This window comes from Akebia trifoliata, chromosome 4 (assembly GCF_017979445.1).
Source record: "Akebia trifoliata isolate Shusen 1 chromosome 4, ASM1797944v1, whole genome shotgun sequence".
NCBI classification, from domain to species: domain Eukaryota; kingdom Viridiplantae; phylum Streptophyta; class Magnoliopsida; order Ranunculales; family Lardizabalaceae; genus Akebia; species Akebia trifoliata.
In genome coordinates, this window is record NC_141378.1 from 5,850,170 (window position 1) to 5,869,720 (window position 19,551).

Below are 19,551 nucleotides of genomic sequence, written 5' to 3' on the forward strand. Positions count from 1 at the left end.
AGATTTTTGAAATTTAAAGAAACATGTTTATTTGAGAATATATTTGAATATGTTTTATAATTAATGACATATCCCTTAACTATGATCATCTCTTATAGATTAATTAAAAAAACCTTGGTTCTCTTACCAAAATTAGTAATCTTTAAATCACATAGACGATGATAATGATGATTATAATAATGACAATGATGGAAATGAGTATGATCATCATCAAACTGATTTGATCTATATATATTAGATTTATTAAAATATATAAATAATTTTAAAACTCAACTTGAATGTTCATCAAATTGATTCAACTAAAAAACTAGCGAAGACAATACAAACAAGTCAAATAAAATTACATTGAATTTATGAATAATTTTTAATATATGAAATATTTATTTTTTATTTTTCACATAAATATTAATAACTAAATAAATTGGTCAATTTTATATTTGACTCCCTATATTTTTAGATAAAACACTTTGTAAAATTGTTAAATAAGTATTTCAGGTATTTTTCTCTTCAAAAGATATTTAATGGACTAATATTTTAGTTAGTGGGAATTAAATAATCCATATTCTTTACTAGGGGACTATTTGGTACATATTCTTAATAAAGAGTCCTTCGGAGTCATTCTCCCTTTAATATAAGAAAGAAATAAATAAAAATAAAAAGAAAGAAAGAAAGAAGAGATCCCTTTGAATTCGTCAAGACATATATTAAACCTCACACTCTAAATGGAGGGTTCGCTCTTGTAGTAGCGTACAATTGCACAACTTTGTCCCATCACAACAAAACAAAAATCACTCACAAAACCCAAAAACACCCAGTAAAAAATGACAACCATTCCGCACAATATACAAAATACACAAGAATGAATACTGGCCCTCCCAACCCCAACCCCAACCCCAAACCCTAAAGAGAAAAAATAATCCCGGAACCACTCTTCCTTTACAGTAAGAAAATATCTAACCATGGGTAGTGTCTGTCGTGGAGCCTGACCTAGCCTGTGAAATCCGGTTAGCATAAATGGTCACCAAGCGCAATTGTGTACTGTTAAGCCCTTCCAAGTACGGCAAGAATGACTTTCCAAGCATGATATAGATGTCCACCAAACAGAAAACAACAGTCTGCAAACACACCCGACCACAAAAATATGAGAATCAAGATTTGAAACAAGAAGAGATCAGTAAGAATGCATGGAAGTACCGATTACATAAAAAGCTGTGGTTCAGATTCCTTTCTGGTTAAAAAAAACAGAAATAATACAAAACGGCTAATATAGCAAGAAAACACTACGATCATAGAATGTTGGATGGACGAGGCCTTTAGTTTTAATATAGCAAGAAACAATTGGCTCTTTAAGCATTTCTTCTGAAAACTGAGAATATCTTGCGCCATATGCATTTAATATAAATAAAGAAAATAAAAGGATTGTAAACATGTCAAGTAATTGAGAAATCCCAATCATCCCAGTATCATACTATACCTCAGATTATTTGGATCACAGGTACATTGAACAGGAAAGGTAGAAACAGCGGCATAAGGTTTCTCAAAGATCAAAAGACACCAATTATTACCTTTCGGACATCTGCACTTTGGTTCCCAAATGCATCAAAGAGAGCAGGCAGAAACGAAGGCAACTGAGTCATTAATTCTTCTTCCGAGAGACGGCTGACGAGCTTGAGACATACAGGAAGTGAGATTAGCAATAATAAGAGCACAAACCTAACACTAAAACTTCTGCAACAAAATCGATACTTATCTGCTGCTTTTTCGTTAAAATCATGAGTATTACTCGCATCGAAAAGCATACCAGTACCTTCAAGAATATGCAGAAGTGTAAAAAGGTTCTGCAATCACAACTTCTTAGCAATGGTGGATCACTAAACCCAATTGCCTATGAATTTGTGATTATAAAATTGGTAAGTACAACTTTGTGCTACAAGAGAATACTAGCACAAGGGAGGATTAGACATTCCTAGCTTTTCAAGGATAAAGCAAATGTCTGTCAAGAGACTTGACTAATAACCTTGAATTAAGAACCCAAAAGCTTGTGAGCATATCTTCTATCTTGCCATTATTTATGTGTGGGAAACCTTAGACATAGGAAATCTACTTCTTAAGAGCCCAGAAAAGGACAATATCTTCTTATTTTGTGTTAAAAGGCTTCTTTGTCCCTTTTGCATGTATTGTGGAACTCCAAATATTTGGAGATTATCTACTACATGGATCATCATCCCTTTCTTTCCCTTCTATTACTATGATCTTATATGATGTTATATTCCCCCAACAACCAATATCTAATTTTCAGATGACATGGTTACTGATCAGAAAAAAATAATTTGCATTAATAATGAAGTAATCCACAATCAGTTGGAATAAGGTTCAGGTTGTGGTGGTGGCAGTGATGATGTTACGCAGTTACCAGTAGAATACCAATCAAAAGAACAAAAAAAATGCAAAATAGACTACCAAAACACTAGGGCTGGATATTCTAGAGGAATACAAGTTTAAAAGGAAATACCTTTGTTAAACAGTTGATGCAAGTAATAAGAGTTTTCTCATCTTCACTGACTAATAAAGGCACAATAACCTGCAAAGTCAACAAAAGGAGGATACGTTAAGGACTTCAGCAAAGTTCAAGCCCGGCCTTGATATACAAGAAAGCATTTATCTTATTCACGTACAGTCAAACATCTGAATGGATCATACTGAGATAACACGATAGTCAAACAGTGTTCTGCTTCGTTTGAAACCTAAAGCAGAAGAAAATAATATGAGATCTACTGAAAGTGAAGGGTGATCATCAAGAACAAGTTCAATAAAAGCAAGGTACCTTGGCAACCATGTCCTTGGTAACATGAAGTAGTTTTTCGATTGCAATCTCAACAGAATCTTCCATAGAGTCTTTCTGTATGTATGGTGCATGGATGAGACTATCATTAGGATATCCATCTGAATAGTATCCCCAGAGTGCTAAAGAGACGCAAATTTGTGCAACAATGTCTTTTTGAAAATGAAAACAAAGAGAAAATCTAACATTGAAACAGGAAAAAAAAAATCCCACGGACCTGATTATTAAGCATTTCAACTATCAAAGAAATAGCAAGTTCCCTGATTGAAGAATCGGGATCATCCAACACCTCAAGCACAACTGTCAGGATCTGATTGAAGTACTGCCGATATACAATTTAAATGTCATTGGTAGAGAATTTAATATATATTAAAATATATCTGGACTTTGTTAGGACAGGCAGTACCCTATATTTATATATTTCTTGATCTTGAAAATATATTGAGTAATTGCAAAAGAGAAAATCTATGGTATCAGCAGACATGTTAGAAAATCAATCATTGGAGAAAGAGTTCAAAAGAACAAGAAATTGATTTAGAGCTGGAAAAGAAGTAAATGGCCATCAAGTAGGATGAGAGAATGTTAAGTAAGAGAGGTGACCCCGATTTACTACCTAATCCAAGTCAATGGGCGTTCTGTCCATGTTGCAGAGGCGGAGAAGAGACGGTTTTGGAGATGGGATGGGGAGTACGGGAATAAAGTGACAAGGTAGGAAGGTCGCAAGTGAGTTCTCTGATGATGTTCATAAATTGAACTATTGTACTTGCAGGATTGAAGTGACAGACATCACCATGTTATTGGTAGCCAAAGCAGGTATGGTGTGCCATTTTTGGTGCAATATCACTGATTCCAAACCATGCACTTCGTTGAGCCCATACAGGTGTGTCCAGGTGTTGGCTTATAGCAACCCTATATGGGCAGATATTGCTTGCACTATGTCATTCCAAGCCTGGAAGTTGTTTCTATTTTTTTTTCTCTGAAGGAAAATGCAATGCACAAGAGTACAAACATAATTTTAGTAGGTTATATATTCACAATCCTCTTAAATTGCACATTTTTTTATGCACGGATAAAATGGTTCAGTTATTCAGTAAGCTCCCTCGATAGTTTTCTGGATCTCTAAATGGAGGGATTTACAATTTCAAATCACTTCACCTGATTACACCCAATTACGATCATGAGAGCCATGTTTTCTGAGGAAAGTGGTAATAAGAGGACTTCAAAGTCATATATAACAGTAATAGTTGCAAACCGGAAATGTCAACCCTCAAGCCAGAATGTAGAAAGCTTCCAGTTCTTCAAACCATGAATGTTTTTTCCAATACAATCAAATGAGAATTTAAAATGCTTCCATGAGATCCTAGTTAAGTCAAACAACCGAGATTCTCATTTAAAAGCTTTGGAGAGGACGTTTGAGTGCCTGAACACATTAGATTTACAACAAACCACAAAGCATGCAAAATACATAATATTGATATTGAAGGTAAACTCCTATGAATGATTTCCATTTCACCATTAAGTTTATGAACAAAAAAAGTCTAATATTCACGAGATCTTGAGAAATGTTAGTACCAAACTCACCACTTGAAGATTACATCAATCAAAAGAAAGATAAGGCTTAATCCAACATTCGCATAGATCTTTCAACATGGATATTAAAAATTAAAAAAAAAGTAAATTAAATGTAAAAACCTGGCATACCTTGGTCCATATGGAGTGATCATTAGCAATAGAAACTTCAACTAACTGCTTAAGTGCCCCATGTTTGCTTACACTTGCAATCTCATCATTTCCATTGCAAATCTACAAATGAAAGGCGAGAAGACCCATGAGTACATCGCTTTCAAATATTTTTTGAAACCACAAGAAATGAAGAATATAAACAAAGCCTTTGTGTAGACGAGTGTCAGAAAATGGAAACACTAGGGAATCACCTGATGAAGGATTTGAGGAATGCTTGGTCCAGAATCTGGAGTGGAATTGATTTTGGTAACTGCAAGCTTCTCATGAATAAGATCCACCTCCGAACTTTCTTTGTCAATCCTCGATCCAGTGATTCCTCCATAACCAGAGCCTGCCAGTCCATTGATGTCTTGACGTGGAGTTGACAAAGAATTATCTAAACCTATGGAACAATTGACATTTTCAGGATGGGCTGCCCATGATCCCATGTTTTCAACAGCTGTATTAGAATTGTACTTTAGATCCTTGCTTTTGAGAGTAACTTCTGTGGTAAAACCAGTTTTGAGATTCTGATAAAAGCGATCTTGGGTGTCATCAGAAGCAGCTTCACCAATTGAGCCAGTGATCTGGGTTGATTCCTGCATGGAAGTCCACTTCCGGCCACCATCACTATCAACGGAACCAGAAGAATACCTTCCATAAAAGTGATTTTTCTTTGAAGTTGTATATCCTTCTTCAGAAAAAGTTCCAACAATATCTGGTTGGTCATAAAAAGATTTAGAACGCTGTCTGTCTTTTTTGCTCTGCACAAAGTTCATAAGGTCTACCTCTATACGAGGAGTGTACTGCTTAAGTGCTCGTCTCAAGGAATTTTGTTCTTCAACTGAGAGACTAAGAATAAAATTCAGGACTGATGTCGAATCGAAATAGGAATAAACTGAAATGATGCATGTGATAGCTGCTTCCTTCAGTTTGGTATTTTTATCATGAGCCAAAGGTGCCAACTTGGAAAGCCATAATTTTAGAATACCACTATTACCAGAACTTTCAGGATTCACTTTATACATGTTGAAAGAATTGATAGAGAACTCAACAACAGCCAACTTAGCCTTTGGTGACCGCTGTTCATCCAGTGAACGGAGCAACGCGGGTAGGAGAGAGTCGATACTGTACGTCTTGCTCACAATTTCCAAAGTCGTTGAGCAAGGATGCCGAACTAACTCCTTTGGGTCAATTAACCGAGAGAAAACGTGAGGCAAGATCCTTTCCATATAACTTTCAAAAGGCTTTCTACAAGCTGGAATAATCTCTGCAAGTGTTGTAAGAGCTGCTTGTGCAACTTTATGGTGAGGATCGTCCAAGTGTTGGAAGAACAACTTCATGACCTTCTCAAAACTCTGTGTAATTTCTTGGATTCCTTTTTGACCTTGCTGAAGTAAAGTCCGGAGGTAATTAAAAGCAGAAACTCTAGCACACCAATCAGAATTAGGACTCAAGCCCTCGGTCAAAGCATCGTTCAGAGATGTTGGACCATCCACATAGCTTGACATTTCACCAAGCATGAGTTGGCTATCATCAAAACTGTGTCTACCAGTTGCAGAGACCCGTGCAGATATATGTTTTCTCAAAAGCGGCCTCTGGAAATTGGGAATATAATTGTTCTGTGAATCCCTAAAATTCGCATCTTTATAAGGTGTGTCAACATAATGTTTATCAATCTGAGTGTTCAAAATCCGTCTGGTTGCCCTCGTATCTGTACTCTCTTCAATGGAACTTTCTTGTAGTCTATCAGAAGCTCTCTTGGATGTATACGACAAGGATAATGCTGAAAAAGGCTCAGTTGTCAAATTACCGTGATAAGATAAAATACCAGAATCGTTAGAAGCTTTAATATGAGTAGTAATGATATCACACATAATCATGTGGCTATTACAACTACTACCTTTGGCAATATTAGATGCTGTTGAATCCTCCAATAATGAATTTGTAAGATGATTTGAAGCAGAAACAGCAGGAGGAAATGGTGGATCACGAGCCGATGGAGGGTCAACTCCTGCACTAGGAGCAGTAAGAGAATACTTTAGCTGTTCACCAAACCCTTGCTTGCTTAGCAATATATATGCATACATGGACGGTGTTCAGTTGCCAAAATGGGAGCCAAAGTTTTGTCCTATATGGGCTAAAAGTTTCATAATGGGCTGATTTTTTGTGAGGATGATTCCAAGGTAAGGAGATCATCTTCACAAAAAATCAGCCCATTCCGAAACTTCTAACCCCATCAAAAGTGATTTCAAATTGACGGTCCACGATTCTTCAACTTATAAACTCGGGTTAGAAGTTTCTGAATGGGCTGATTTTTTGTGAGGATGATCTCCTCATCATAGAGATCACCCTCACAAAAAATCAGCTTATTCCGAAACTTTTAGCTCATATAGGACAAAACACTTAGGCTACGATTTTGGCTGTTGAACCCAACCCTATATATATTGACTCACTTAACCCTACAATAAATAGGATAAAAAAAAATTCCCAGAAAATGGTGTCGTAATTATAAAAAAAAAAAAAAGAGTATTTAGTTAGACGACTCATTGAATACCTAGATCCAAGCTAGTTGACCGCCTAGTGGAAAAGTTGTGTTTATCAGATATATCTGAAGCTCTGAGCATGCTTTCAATAGCTGTGACTTTTTGTTTGCTTGCATGCAGCACACTTTCAAGACTTCTTTCGGTACCTTTTGAAAGTGATTTTGCTTGTGATAGTAGCACACCAGAAGAAAGAGATGTTCCTGAGGAAAGACTTGCACTCCTGTCCATCGCGACAATAGCAGATGTTCCATATCCAGGTAAGTTTGTGGTAGGTGTTTGAGATGGGGTACGTGACACTTGTACACCTCTCTCGCGGAGTGAAGGAGAAGCATGTCGCCTGTGAATAACCCCATCTTCATCATTTATTATCTGTGCAAAAATAAAATACATTAGGCATTGATTTCATCCATCAAAGAATGGAGGGAGGTTTCTCTGATTACAAGAAAAGTAAATACCCTTTGAACAACAGGATCGAAGGATAAGAATAGGCGCCGGGAACGTTCAGGCCAAGTTTTTGTGAACATTCGGTAGCAAGTTCTTGCAGATGATCGTACCTATTCAGTTTCAATTAGCTGGTTAGTATTTGAACATTAATCTGTGAAATTTACATCCCCAAACCGAATGTCATAATTGATGCAAGGGACAGAAAAATAAGTTATTATAAGACATTAAGACTACAGTTATTCATAAGCATTATAGCTGCACTACTAATAATTGGCACAGTGTATGGATGCTGATTCACAAGAAAACACACATGCTTAGGAGATGCATAAAGTTACAAGTATGAATCTCATAAAGTCATAACAAATAACAAAAAAATAACACATAAAAACCATCAACCAGTAGCATCCAATAGGGGGGGAAAAGACCCAATCGAAGACTTCATGTTTGGTTTAGCGAAGAGTTATCACAAAACTTCGGCTTCTGGAAAAATCTGCAGCAGTTGGGAGATATATTTCATTACTAGTGTTATCGATGTCCCACTTCTCCAATTGGCCGAGGATAGGAATCACAATGCATTGTTCAATGTTAGATCTTCTCAATTGATTTTGCATTGTTGTAGTTGTACTAACTCTCTCTTCCATTAAGGTCCTATCAAAAATAAGACTTTTTTGGTTTACCTTTATGTACAAAATTCTTATTATATGCCATTTAATTAATCATAAAAGGATCATCATTGTTTTGTCTACTAAGGGTAATCAAGTGGTGAAACTATCAACTATCTTCTAATCCATTGTTTTGTTGCTCGAGCCATGGGGACCATTTTATTTATCCAATTTGGTGCAGCCAGAGGATTTTTTAGACTAGGGTAATTTCTCAACAACAAAAAAAACATTTATTATCAAATGACTGTACTATTATTTAGCGAAGTTTTTTTTTAAAGGCCAAAAATGAAGTATACAGAAGTAATAATTTTTTATTTGTGCCATTTTAATAAATTTTCTAATGCTTGTATTTTAAAAACCTTATTTCTAGAATTAGTCCATTAACCAGTATTTTTTTTTTTTTTTTGTGAAAAATGGATGCCATGACTAAAGCAACATCTAAATTGCACGTGCATTCCTTCTAGTGTGGTAATGTGATACATATGGGTAATATGTAGATAGAAGACACAAAAGTGGGCATGGAAAATTCCATGCAGCTTTATTAAAGGAGCCAACTTGGTAAGCTGGTAAAATCTGTGAGTGGTAATACCACAAACCTGGGTTCAAACCTCAGCCTTCACCCTTTTTCTAATCTAAAAGGGAAAAAAAATTGTAGTCTCAACCAAGAGTATTTGGTCACAAACCCCACACCTCTTGAAACATAACTTATGTTAAATTCCTGAACATATTGCCAAGCAGCTAGGAAGATAATAAAATCAATGGTAGCTGTGTACACTTGTTGGAGTTTGGCATTCTAAAATCTCAATGCCCATAACAAGTTAACAATACATAAGTGACAGGGAATGACGGTCAAATAAATGGCACAGATGATGAATTTAAGTAAACTCCAAAGTTTGGACAAGATTTTCTCAAATAAAATGCTCCGCCAATCAACCAAGTTATACCTCACTCATTGCATCTGCTGCACAGCACTTTATAAGATCTTCATAAAGATCAGCCGATCGTTGTATTTCTGGTGCATCAGCCCAATACTCAAGTATCAAAAGTGAATACTCACAACACCTATGACATTAAAAGGAAAAAATTAGAAATTGAATTAGACCAGAAAAGCTCGCTTACCTGTAACTTAGGGCAAAATTATACCTGGCACGGAGCACTGCATTCCGGTCATTCTTTGCACAATCGGCTATTCGAGGAAGTGCACGAGCAACTTTGCAGTTACGCAACATCTGAAAAGCTTACAAGATATGTTGGAAGAATATTTATAAAACAAAATGTGATATAAAATAGTATTCCTATTATACCGTTTTTATGCAGTTGTCCGCAGATTCAGCAATTACAAGTACAGTTATCACCACAAGCTTGAAAAGAACCTGAAAGTGGATATTTAGATGGCAATGTCAGCAAAACCAAAGAAACATATTAAGGTAACAATATTAAGCAAGAAAAAAGTGAACTTACTGGAATGAACACCTCGGCACATGCCTCAAAATCTCCGAGAAGCTCCTTTGATAAAAAGTTTAAGAGATGGCAAGCCTACAGAAGGGAAAGCCGATTAGCAACATGCAAATTCTATTTCCATCAAAAGAAATGCCAACCTAACCTTCAATCAAGAAATATTAATAAAACAAAAATTTGTAGTCTGACAAATGCATTATAAGATGTGATTCATCAATTAGGACTCAAGAAAATTGTTATTTACACGTCCATACCATAACATGCTGTATCTATCGGTTCTGTCTAATCTAATGGTCCATCACCAAAATTGAATAACTAAATTACAAAGATATAACACTCAGTAAAGAAATTCTACTATTCTACAATTCTTTTGATAGGTACTATTCTACAATTCTAGTAACTTTCAAGAGCTTTAAGTCACATGACTACATTTTTTCTGGTTTGCATTAAAACCAGCCTATTTCTATGAGTGGGCATCATTTCAGTTTGATGCATCCAAGGGACTTATTAGTAGGGGGTGGACTAGGCCTAGCTTGCCAAGAACCCAGCCTAGGTTTAAGTAGCGGGCTCAGCCAAAACAAGCCACCAGGCCAGTACATAAGATTTTATTTGAAATTATTTTCATTAGGATTTCCAATATAAGAATTAGTACATAACTCATATCCAAAAAGGTGTTAGTATACCTGCTTTACTATGCTAGAACGTCGATCAGATAGTTGTGTGCTCAACGGTACAACAAGTTGCTTCAGAAGTGAAGAAAAGCATGGATAATCAGTAGCTCCTGAAACAAAAAGGTAAATAAATAACCATACACAAACATTATATTTAGCGAAACAAATACAATTAACCTATTGTGCAATTACATAATCCATGCCATATTCTAGACCTTAAGGAATAATAGACAAGGTAATTCACTTATGACTTCACCTGTTCACAAAATTACAATTCAGAACTAATTCATAAGAGTTTAAATCTAAATTGAAAAGTTTAATAAAAATTTGCCACCTCAACAAAGTTGAGATGTATTGCCTAAAGTTGGAAAACATGATGATACTTCTGAAATGATGTGACAAGCAGGATGGCAATACTCGTTGCTATATCAAAAAAATCAAACATTTGGAGTAAAATATGCAAGATATTGACACAAGTATCTAAAAGATTAAGAATATGAAAGGAAATCACATGGTGACTTCACATCAGATGGCCAAGCTGCTACACAAACCCCTTTGTACCATTATAAACTACCATTAGTTTCCCTTATTTTAACAAATTCCTTATTTACAGATTCAAAAGAAAGAAAGAAAAAGGTACTAAAGGGGGAAGTAAGTACTAGGTTAAGACGAACCTCCAACCACAAGACCTTCAACTCTTTGCATGGCAGATATTCGAACAGACCAATCTTTCTCTGGTACAAGAGTGGATGCAATCTTCTCAACTTCTCTGGTTAGCTCTTTTTCAGAGTACACTTTAATAGGATCTACAGGTTTTTCCGTGACATCAGTTTCTCCTGCACCAAGGTACAGAAAAAGGCAATGTGAGCTGAGCTCCAAAGAGCAAAATATTGAGAACAACCAAAAGAAAAGCAACAAAATAACATCATAGGATTTTACTAGAAGGTTCACATAGAATAGTAGTCTGAAAATGAAAAACTATATTAAAAAAAACTACCAAGAAGGTTCTAATATGCCTAGCGCACCCTTATTTTGCTTACATAGTTACATGTACGACTTGCCGGTTAGCATGGCAGTTGGTATTTTTTTTTTTTTTGCATGACCTTTACTACACATGAGGAAAACATTAATTTCTTTGCAGCTTAAGCTCCAGGGGAGTCCACCACCTAGTGCTTTTAAGAAGCTTGATCCAAACTAACTGACACTTAACATAATCGATCCATGAAAGCACACAGTTCAATCTGCCAACTGGTATCACTTTCAGACTGGTTTTTCACCTTCAAGCACTAAAATGACTTTGTAACCCTAGCTCAAAACCATATCCCTAATTATACAACCCACCTATACCTAGGCCACAACCCTAAGTTTTAGATTAAGAGGGTTTGAGTTTAAAAGAATAAATTCTGATGCTCGGTATTAATAACCACATCCCACCCTAATAAATAAATGTAAAAATTGCAGCAGAACCAATATGCATCAAAACTACTAAGCAGAGTAAACAAGCATCATAGTAGAAACTTCATTGTGATATAAATTATATGCATGGGAAATGTTTATTTTTAGCGATTGGGGTGTGGGTGTGGGGGAGGAGGAAAGAAACATCAGTATCAAAATCTCCATTATATTAGAAATCAAAGCATTTTAACCTCCACAGAGAGAAATTTCACGAGAAGAAATCTTAGCCTTTGGACTGCTCTTTTTCTGGTTAAGGCTTGCAGACTTTATTTCCCCACGAGTAAAATGACCTGTAAGTCCATCTGAAGGGCGAATCTTTGGTTCAATTTTCTCCAACCTGGCATTAATATCCTTAACCTGCAGTTCAAAATGTAATTTAAGGTAACACAAACATGGTATGGTGTCTCATACGCAATGATATCATCAGAATTAACATAAACTACAGCAAACATAATCATTTAAGTATCTAAGTACTCTAAATGTATGAAGACCAGCGTATGGAACTATCATTTGAAGGACAAAAGGAAAAAAGAAAAATAAGGCAAGTTGCACAATGATCACCATAGATGTAGGAAGATGATGACGCAGCAATTCTTCACGAAATTGAGGCCCCACCTGTGTATACATCTCCTGAAGGAGAAAAGAGTCGAATTAGTACAATGAATTGCCACAACCTTAAATACATGGATTCATATCAATTTAGACCATGCAACCTCTTAAAGCACTAACACGTGTAGAGTCCATAAAATACTGCAAAATGAGTGCGAAGTGTGTCTGCATGCAAGCATTTGTTAGACTATCCCGAAATAAGTCTATACCAATCACTATTTAAATACAAATCACCTAACGTGCCATGGGAAGATCTTTTTATGGATTTTGTGTTGAGTCTTCCGCGGACTCAACAAGGTATGGATGCTATTTTTGTTGTAGTCGATAGATTTTCAAAGATGGCACATTTCATTCCCTACAAGAAGACATCAGATGCTACCAGAACGATGAGGGGAGAAGAGGGTTAGGGAATTTGATTTAGGATTGGGCTAAGGATTTGGGTAGGATAGGGGAAAATAAGGGGGTTTATGAAAATCTGGTTGAAGATTGGATTAAGGATTTGGGTAGGATAAGGCAATTTAATTATGACATTTTGCAAGTATGACCATAACCCCAATGAAAATAGTTAAAGGTTTGCAGGGTAAGAAAAGGATATGAGTTAATGTTTGGAAAAGAGATTAATGAAATAAGGCTTAAAGAAAATGGGGAAGGATTAAAGGTAAAATAAAATGGGTTTCAAGAAATCAAGATTCAAGACTTCAAGAATTTAAAAATCAAGAAAATCAAGAAAAACAAGGATTAAAGAAAATCAAGAAAAGATGATTAATGAAAAGGATTAAGAGTTAATGTTTGGAAAAGAGATTAATAAAATAAGGGTTAAAGAAAATGGGGAAGGATTAAAGGTAAAATAAAATGGGTTTCAAGAAATCAAGATTCAAGACTTCAAGAATTTAAAAATCAAGAAAATCAAGAAAAACAAGGATTAAAGAAAATCAAGAAAATATGATTATTGATAGATTCAAGAATTCAAGATTTCAAGATAGAAATCTAAATAAAACCTAAAATCTACTCTTCAAGATTTGATGCCCCTATCAATTAATCTGTCACAGGACAGAGAAGGAAGAAGAGGAAAATAGGGGTTTTAAGGAATCTGATTTGGGGTGATTTTGGAATTGGGATAGGATAAGGTAAACCCAAAAGTAAAAATAAATTTATTCTCACAATTACGACATTTTCAATAGAATAGATGAAAAGAAAAGAGTTAACGGTTAAGATTTGTAGGGTAAGAAAAAGATTAAGGGATAAGATTTGGAAAAGAGATTAATGAAATAAGGATTAAAACAATGGGAAAGGATTAAGGGTAAACTAAAATAGGTTTGTATGTTTGAAAAATCAAGAAAGGGATTTCAAGAATTAAGAATCAAGAATCAAGAAAACCAAGAACAAGGAACTAAAAGAAAATCAAGAAAAACAAAAGAATAAAAATGAAAAATAACGATTAAAAGAAAAGAATGTTATATTGGACTCACTCCAAAATGGCCTCACGCCACACCTATTGTTAAGAAAACCAAGCTCAAGCTTTCTTTTTATTCATCATTTAAAAAAAAAATCCTTATACAATTTATATAAAGAAAATAAATCTAGGAGCCCTAATCAAACTAAAACACCAAATAAATAAACTTGAATAAAAGACAAACTAAACTTACTAAATTGCCCCTAAATGTTATACTAAGATTATGGGCCAATAAAACATCAAAATAAGTCCAAAAAAATAAAATTAAAGCCCTAAAACAGAAATCCAAATAAAAACTAAAATCTATTCTTCAAGATTTGATGTCCACATCACTTGTCCTTTAACAAAGTTGTGCATTTGTATTGATACCCAAGACTTTCACTTCTGATTGTGACATTAAGTTCTTGTCACTTTTGACGTACTTTGTAGAAACGATTGAATACAACAATGCAGTACAGCAGTGCATGTCATCCACAAACAAAGGTAGTAAACTGCAATTTAGGCAATACTTTGCAAAGTTTGTCTAGTGAGAAGCATAAACAATAGAAGTTTGCTTTTGTCCAAGCAGAGTTTGCTACAACAATGTGTTTAATCGCTCTACTGGAAAACCATCATTTGAGATTGTGTATAGTCGACTTCCTACACACACATTGAATTAAATCCACTACCAAAATTATTCAGTTTGAGCATTATTGCAAATCACATGGTTGAAAAGATGACTTCAACTCATGTTGATGTCAAGTAGTTGGAGGAATCAGCTAGTAAGTATGAAGTTACCGCTAAATCTGAACATAGACTTTACAGGAACTAATGTCGATGACTTTGTTTTTAATGGAATTCCTTGTGTAATCATTGATGTTTTGGAAACTTTTTCGTTCGTTTTTGCTTTTCTTTGAGGGGCTACCTCAGCCTTCTCTTCTTGTATTTTGTTCCTCTCCTTTCTTCAATATATTTTACACTTATAATAAAAAAAAGTTGCTGCTAACAAACACCTTCGGATAAAGGTTTTCAAAAAGGGTTATATGATTATGGTTCATCTTCACAAGGAGAGATTCTCAGTACAACAAACTAAAGCAGAAGAAAATTTGATCATTCCAAATCTTGCGAAAAATTAACGACAATGCTTATGTCATTAATCTTCCTAATGACATGACTATCTCAAAGGCTTTCAACGTACAAGATTTGTTTGAGTATTACGCACCAAATTCTCACTTGCTACCAATAGTTAACTCGAGGAAAAGTTCTTTTCAAGTGGAGGTGACCGGTGTAGAACATTCATACAAACCAAACAAAGAATTTGATTAGAAAAAGAATTAAAGTTTGATTAGAATAAGGATTAAAATTTGAATGTAATTAAGAATTTCCAACAACTATTGGATTTAGATTTGTTTTAGGAGTATATTTCTATGAATAGTAGTATTTCTAGTTTTGTAGGACTTCGTTATTTTTAATCTATATAAGGGTGTAATAGGATGGCTAGGACATTCATAAATAAATTTTGATATATTTTTCATCTTCTGGCTTCTAGTAATTCTACCGATTGAAAATGGTTATCTTATTCCTTGTTCATACATCGTGATTTGCTTCACGCACCACTATGTCATTGACGCCCCTGTGCGCAGAGGCATCAGATTCAACCAAGTAAGAATAGGATGGATACATATATTGCTATGCAAAACTTAATTGTCCATTATTCAATTTAGCTTTAAGGCATTCATATTCTAATTCTTGCTCTACTCCTCATGTTATTTCTCCATTCACTTTTATTCCATAGTCATACTCTTGTTCTTCTCTTTTGGTTTGATGAAGTTGGCTAAAGGGAACGAAATTCCATTGTGAATATTTGAATGGCTAATGTCCCAAGACTACCCATATCTATATCATACTATATATTCCACTTTAAATGTGTGTGTGTGTGTGTGTGTGTCAGTGCTACATCCTTTCATATCCAGCTTCAGTATAAACAGAGTCACAAAAATCCACTTCATGGGGAAATAAAATGAGTGTTTGACCGTAAACACCATTAGCAAATAGATTTTCTTAAGTTGAAAGACTCATAATTTGACCTCAAGCCTATGAAACAAATGGGTCTCGTTGTTGCTCATCCTAAACTGGATTGAAGTATATCTCTATTTGTTTTCCTTTTCTTTACATTTTTTTTTTTCTATTCATAAATATACCCTCTTCATTTCTTCTCTACCTTCAATCAACAATTCAGCTTGTGGGAATGCACAAGAAAATTAAAATCTCACCAGTTCACATACCTAGACACTTGTCTTCGCTATCAGTATTGTTTTTAGAAGATGTGAAGTGAGGAATTCCCCGGTGCAGTTATGCATGAACATGTATTAGTGTTTTAGGCTTCGTGGCCTTTAAAGGAGGTGCAACTAATTTGAACTATGTTTGTGTTTTACAAGATCTTTCGGCATAGTAAAAGTTGGGTTTAGATGATGTGAAAACTACAAAATTAAATTTAAAACACTGTAAACTTGAATTCTGGTATCCATTGTAACCCCCAAAGTCCAAACTAATTCCATAAATCTATGTTTAATCTTGTAATTGTTTATGTGTATTTCAACGCCAATTTGAACTATTACTCACACTAAACCAACCTCGGCTGAAAGTATACATATCCCGTGCTTACAGCGTGGGCATCCTCTTTGGGGTTAAAGGGGGTAAAAACAGAAAAATAATAATGTTGAAAGTGTATTAGTAAAAAAACTTTGGGGTTAAGAAGGTAAAAGAGGAAAAATAATGAAGTTGGAGAGGTATTATTAAGAAAGGGAGAAGAGGGGCACAGGCATCCTCTTTGGGGTTAAAGGGGTAACAAAGGAAAGATAGTAAAATTGGAGAGATATTATTGAAAAAGCGGGAGGGGGAATAAAGTTGAAGGGGGTGAAAAGGAAATGCAATAAAGCAAGTAGTATGGACCCCACTCCACAGTAGCTGGAGTGGGGCGTTTAACCCCTTACAAAACTGCAGTAGAGTGGGACCCACTGTTATGTTTTATTATATATAATATAGGATTAACTAGAATCTGTAGTATAAAACACCATAAAAAATTGGGACAACGCAATAAATAAATAAAATCATCTTTGCCTATCAAAAATAAATACTGCAAAATTAAATAATAGAACAAGTCCAAATCAACTTCCATGATACACTTGAATCCATTGGCCCGCACAATTCTTCATAACCCACTAAACCAACACCATCACTGACCATTATGCCAATCCAGTTCTTCAACAAAAAAAAAAACCTTCATCACTAACCTCTATACACGATACAGCTGCTTCCCTGACACCATGATTCGAGTCGTTCAACATCTGCAAGATCTGATAATACAAAATATAATAAAAAAGAGGAATGTTGCCAACCCCAAATATTTGGGATGAGAAGAAGATGATGAACTGCATTCTTACTTTCTTACCAAACAAATAAGGGGCAGGTCAAAGTCCAATCCTATTAATGAATATTGTGACCTTCACTTGACATCTCTATGCATGAATAGAAAGAAATAACTCTTTCTATGCAGGGGTATTTAGTTGTTTTGCAAGAAATTGAGAGGTAAACAAGAAAATCTTGCAAAATCTCAGGCATGAGGCAACTGCAACAAGATTTGTTCCCCCTTTCCTCCAATGTTTCAAAATGATAAAGTATCATTAAGATTATTATCATTATTGATTTAACTTTTAATCATAAGTACAAAAAGAAAATTCCAGTGAAGCTTACCACATGTACTTACGGTATGAATTGAATAATTACCCAATAACTAAATAGCAAGAGAAGTTTGTTTATTTTTGGCCTCAAGAAAGGAAAAATTGACATACTGGAGGAAGTATAACTCGCTGAAGGGGAAGCTCAGTAGATGCAAAAAGACCAATAGCAGATGTTACAGTCCGTGCGAACTCTTCTCGAACTCTCCAGCTTTTGTGTGTCCAGGCATAAGACCCAGCTCTTTCAACAATAATCGTTGGTGAAGAAACCTACACAGTACCCCCCCAAAAAAATATATATCAATATTTGAGTCCTGTTTCATTTGCATGAAATAGAAGCACCATTACGATTTCGATCGTGAGAAGACTCTTTCTAATTTTACAACCACCTCGTGATCAAGATCTCAGTACCAAAAATCTCATCATCATCATGGAAGCCTTATCTTACAGATTCGAACTCGGCCAAAGAAACAAGCAGTTAAATAAGATCAATCAAACTCGACACTCAAAACCTAAATTCCAATCCAATGCGATCAGATACAGTCGAATTTTAGCTTAAATAAGATCGTACATAACCAAAACCACTCTAAGATCTCATTAAAAACGGGCTAATCGATTAAAAAAAACGCCAAAGAGAAGTATTATTAAGGTTTAAAAAAAAAAGTTTTTAAAAATTACCTCCATGAGAGTAAGCAAGAGCCTACGAGCGGCATCGCGAACGGGCTGCTTTGCGTCTCCCAACCTTTCAACAACAGCCGGAACAAGAGAATTGAAATGTAGCTTCAAATGCTCACCAGAAAGCACCGCAGCAGAAGCTAGGGCTTGGAGCGCCCCCTGAGAAACCCTAAAATTGTTGTCTTTAAGGAGATCCAAGCAGCAATCGACAAGAGAAGTGACCTCAACCGAAGACATGCTCTTTCTAGAAGCTTCTAGAAGCTCATGGAGGTGTTCGACTCCCGCCATTCGCTCCTTAGTGTCCTTTGAACGTGCCATCTCCAATGCTTCCTCCATTGATGATGTCTAGGGTTTCAGTCTTCTGGATCTGATAAAAGGAAGCACAGATCTGTGACAAATTTAGCCAATGTGCGTCGCTAAATCTAGAAGAAAGATGGTTAAGTAAAGCGGTTGTTGAGAGAGAAAGAGAGAGAAAATTAGTGGAAGTGAAACAAAAGCTAGATTGACGGAGAAAATAGTGTATATAGCACAAGTCGGCGTTGTTAGGAATTTACCAGTCATTTGTGATAAAATTACGTGGCTATGCCACCGAATTTCCATTAAATGTCTTAAGAACCGAACGGTCCGAACCGACTATTGCTAAAATAAGCGTGTAACGGTTCAATTCGACCCGTATAATTTTTTATTTATTAAAGTATTTAAAAGAATATGATTGATCAATTTACTTGCAAGAGAATCATGCTAATGGATATTCCGAATTTGCATTTGTATTCCAAAAAATGGATATTATTCAAAAAATTTAGATATTTTTTACTACTCAAAACAAATTTTGGATATGAATTCAGGTATTGATACATTCGATCCAATCTAATTTAATTTGAAATAAGTATGATAAATATATAAATTTTACATTTAAATTCAATCATTAGATCTACAAAGATCTAACGGTTCTAAAGCACCTTCAAACCCAATTTAGGGGTGCCAATAGTAATTCTATATTTTATTTTTATCATAAAAATACATCAAATTTAGGGTGATTTAGACATCCCTCCTGACTAGACGTGTTTGATGAATATTTGGTGAACCGGTGTTGTTACATTTGCTTCCAACCCAATTTTCTCCCGATCCCGGTCGGTCCGCCTTGTGAATTATAGATTTAAGGAATGTTTTGCTCAGGCCTGTATTTTATATTGTCAGTCGCAATAAGTGTTGGACAGACACACAAGTTGGGAAATGTCTAAAATGTCCCTGATCTTTCATATACCTTTTTAGAAATTGGTGTGGCATTAGCAAAAGTT

At 35.2% G+C, this 19,551-nt stretch overlaps 1 protein-coding gene across 3 annotated transcripts; it reads right to left on the minus strand.

Annotated features, from left to right (window-relative positions):
* Window positions 1-682: 682 nt before the first annotated feature.
* On the minus strand, window positions 683-18,754 carry CLASP (CLIP-associated protein). Of its 3 annotated transcripts, XM_086438816.1 has the most exons (22): window positions 18,257-18,753; window positions 17,693-17,848; window positions 17,135-17,197; window positions 12,362-12,430; window positions 11,992-12,157; window positions 11,020-11,181; window positions 10,358-10,455; window positions 9,678-9,752; window positions 9,521-9,589; window positions 9,360-9,445; window positions 9,161-9,278; window positions 7,566-7,664; window positions 7,122-7,479; window positions 6,468-6,578; window positions 4,777-6,350; window positions 4,544-4,645; window positions 3,060-3,164; window positions 2,825-2,899; window positions 2,676-2,744; window positions 2,513-2,581; window positions 1,566-1,667; window positions 683-1,115 (listed from the first exon to the last, which is right to left on the minus strand). In XM_086438816.1, exons 1-22 carry the CDS (start codon window positions 18,587-18,589, stop codon window positions 954-956), a joined length of 4,221 nt encoding a protein of 1,406 aa, XP_086294942.1. In that variant the 5' UTR covers window positions 18,590-18,753; the 3' UTR covers window positions 683-953. The 3 variants fall into 3 exon arrangements, with proteins under 3 accessions (XP_086294942.1, XP_086294941.1, XP_086294943.1); XM_086438815.1 differs by having other exon boundaries at window positions 4,777-6,578; window positions 18,257-18,754; XM_086438817.1 differs by lacking the exons at window positions 683-1,115; window positions 1,566-1,667 and adding an exon at window positions 1,668-1,807 and having other exon boundaries at window positions 18,257-18,754.
* Between the last annotated feature and the right edge of the window lie 797 nt (window positions 18,755-19,551).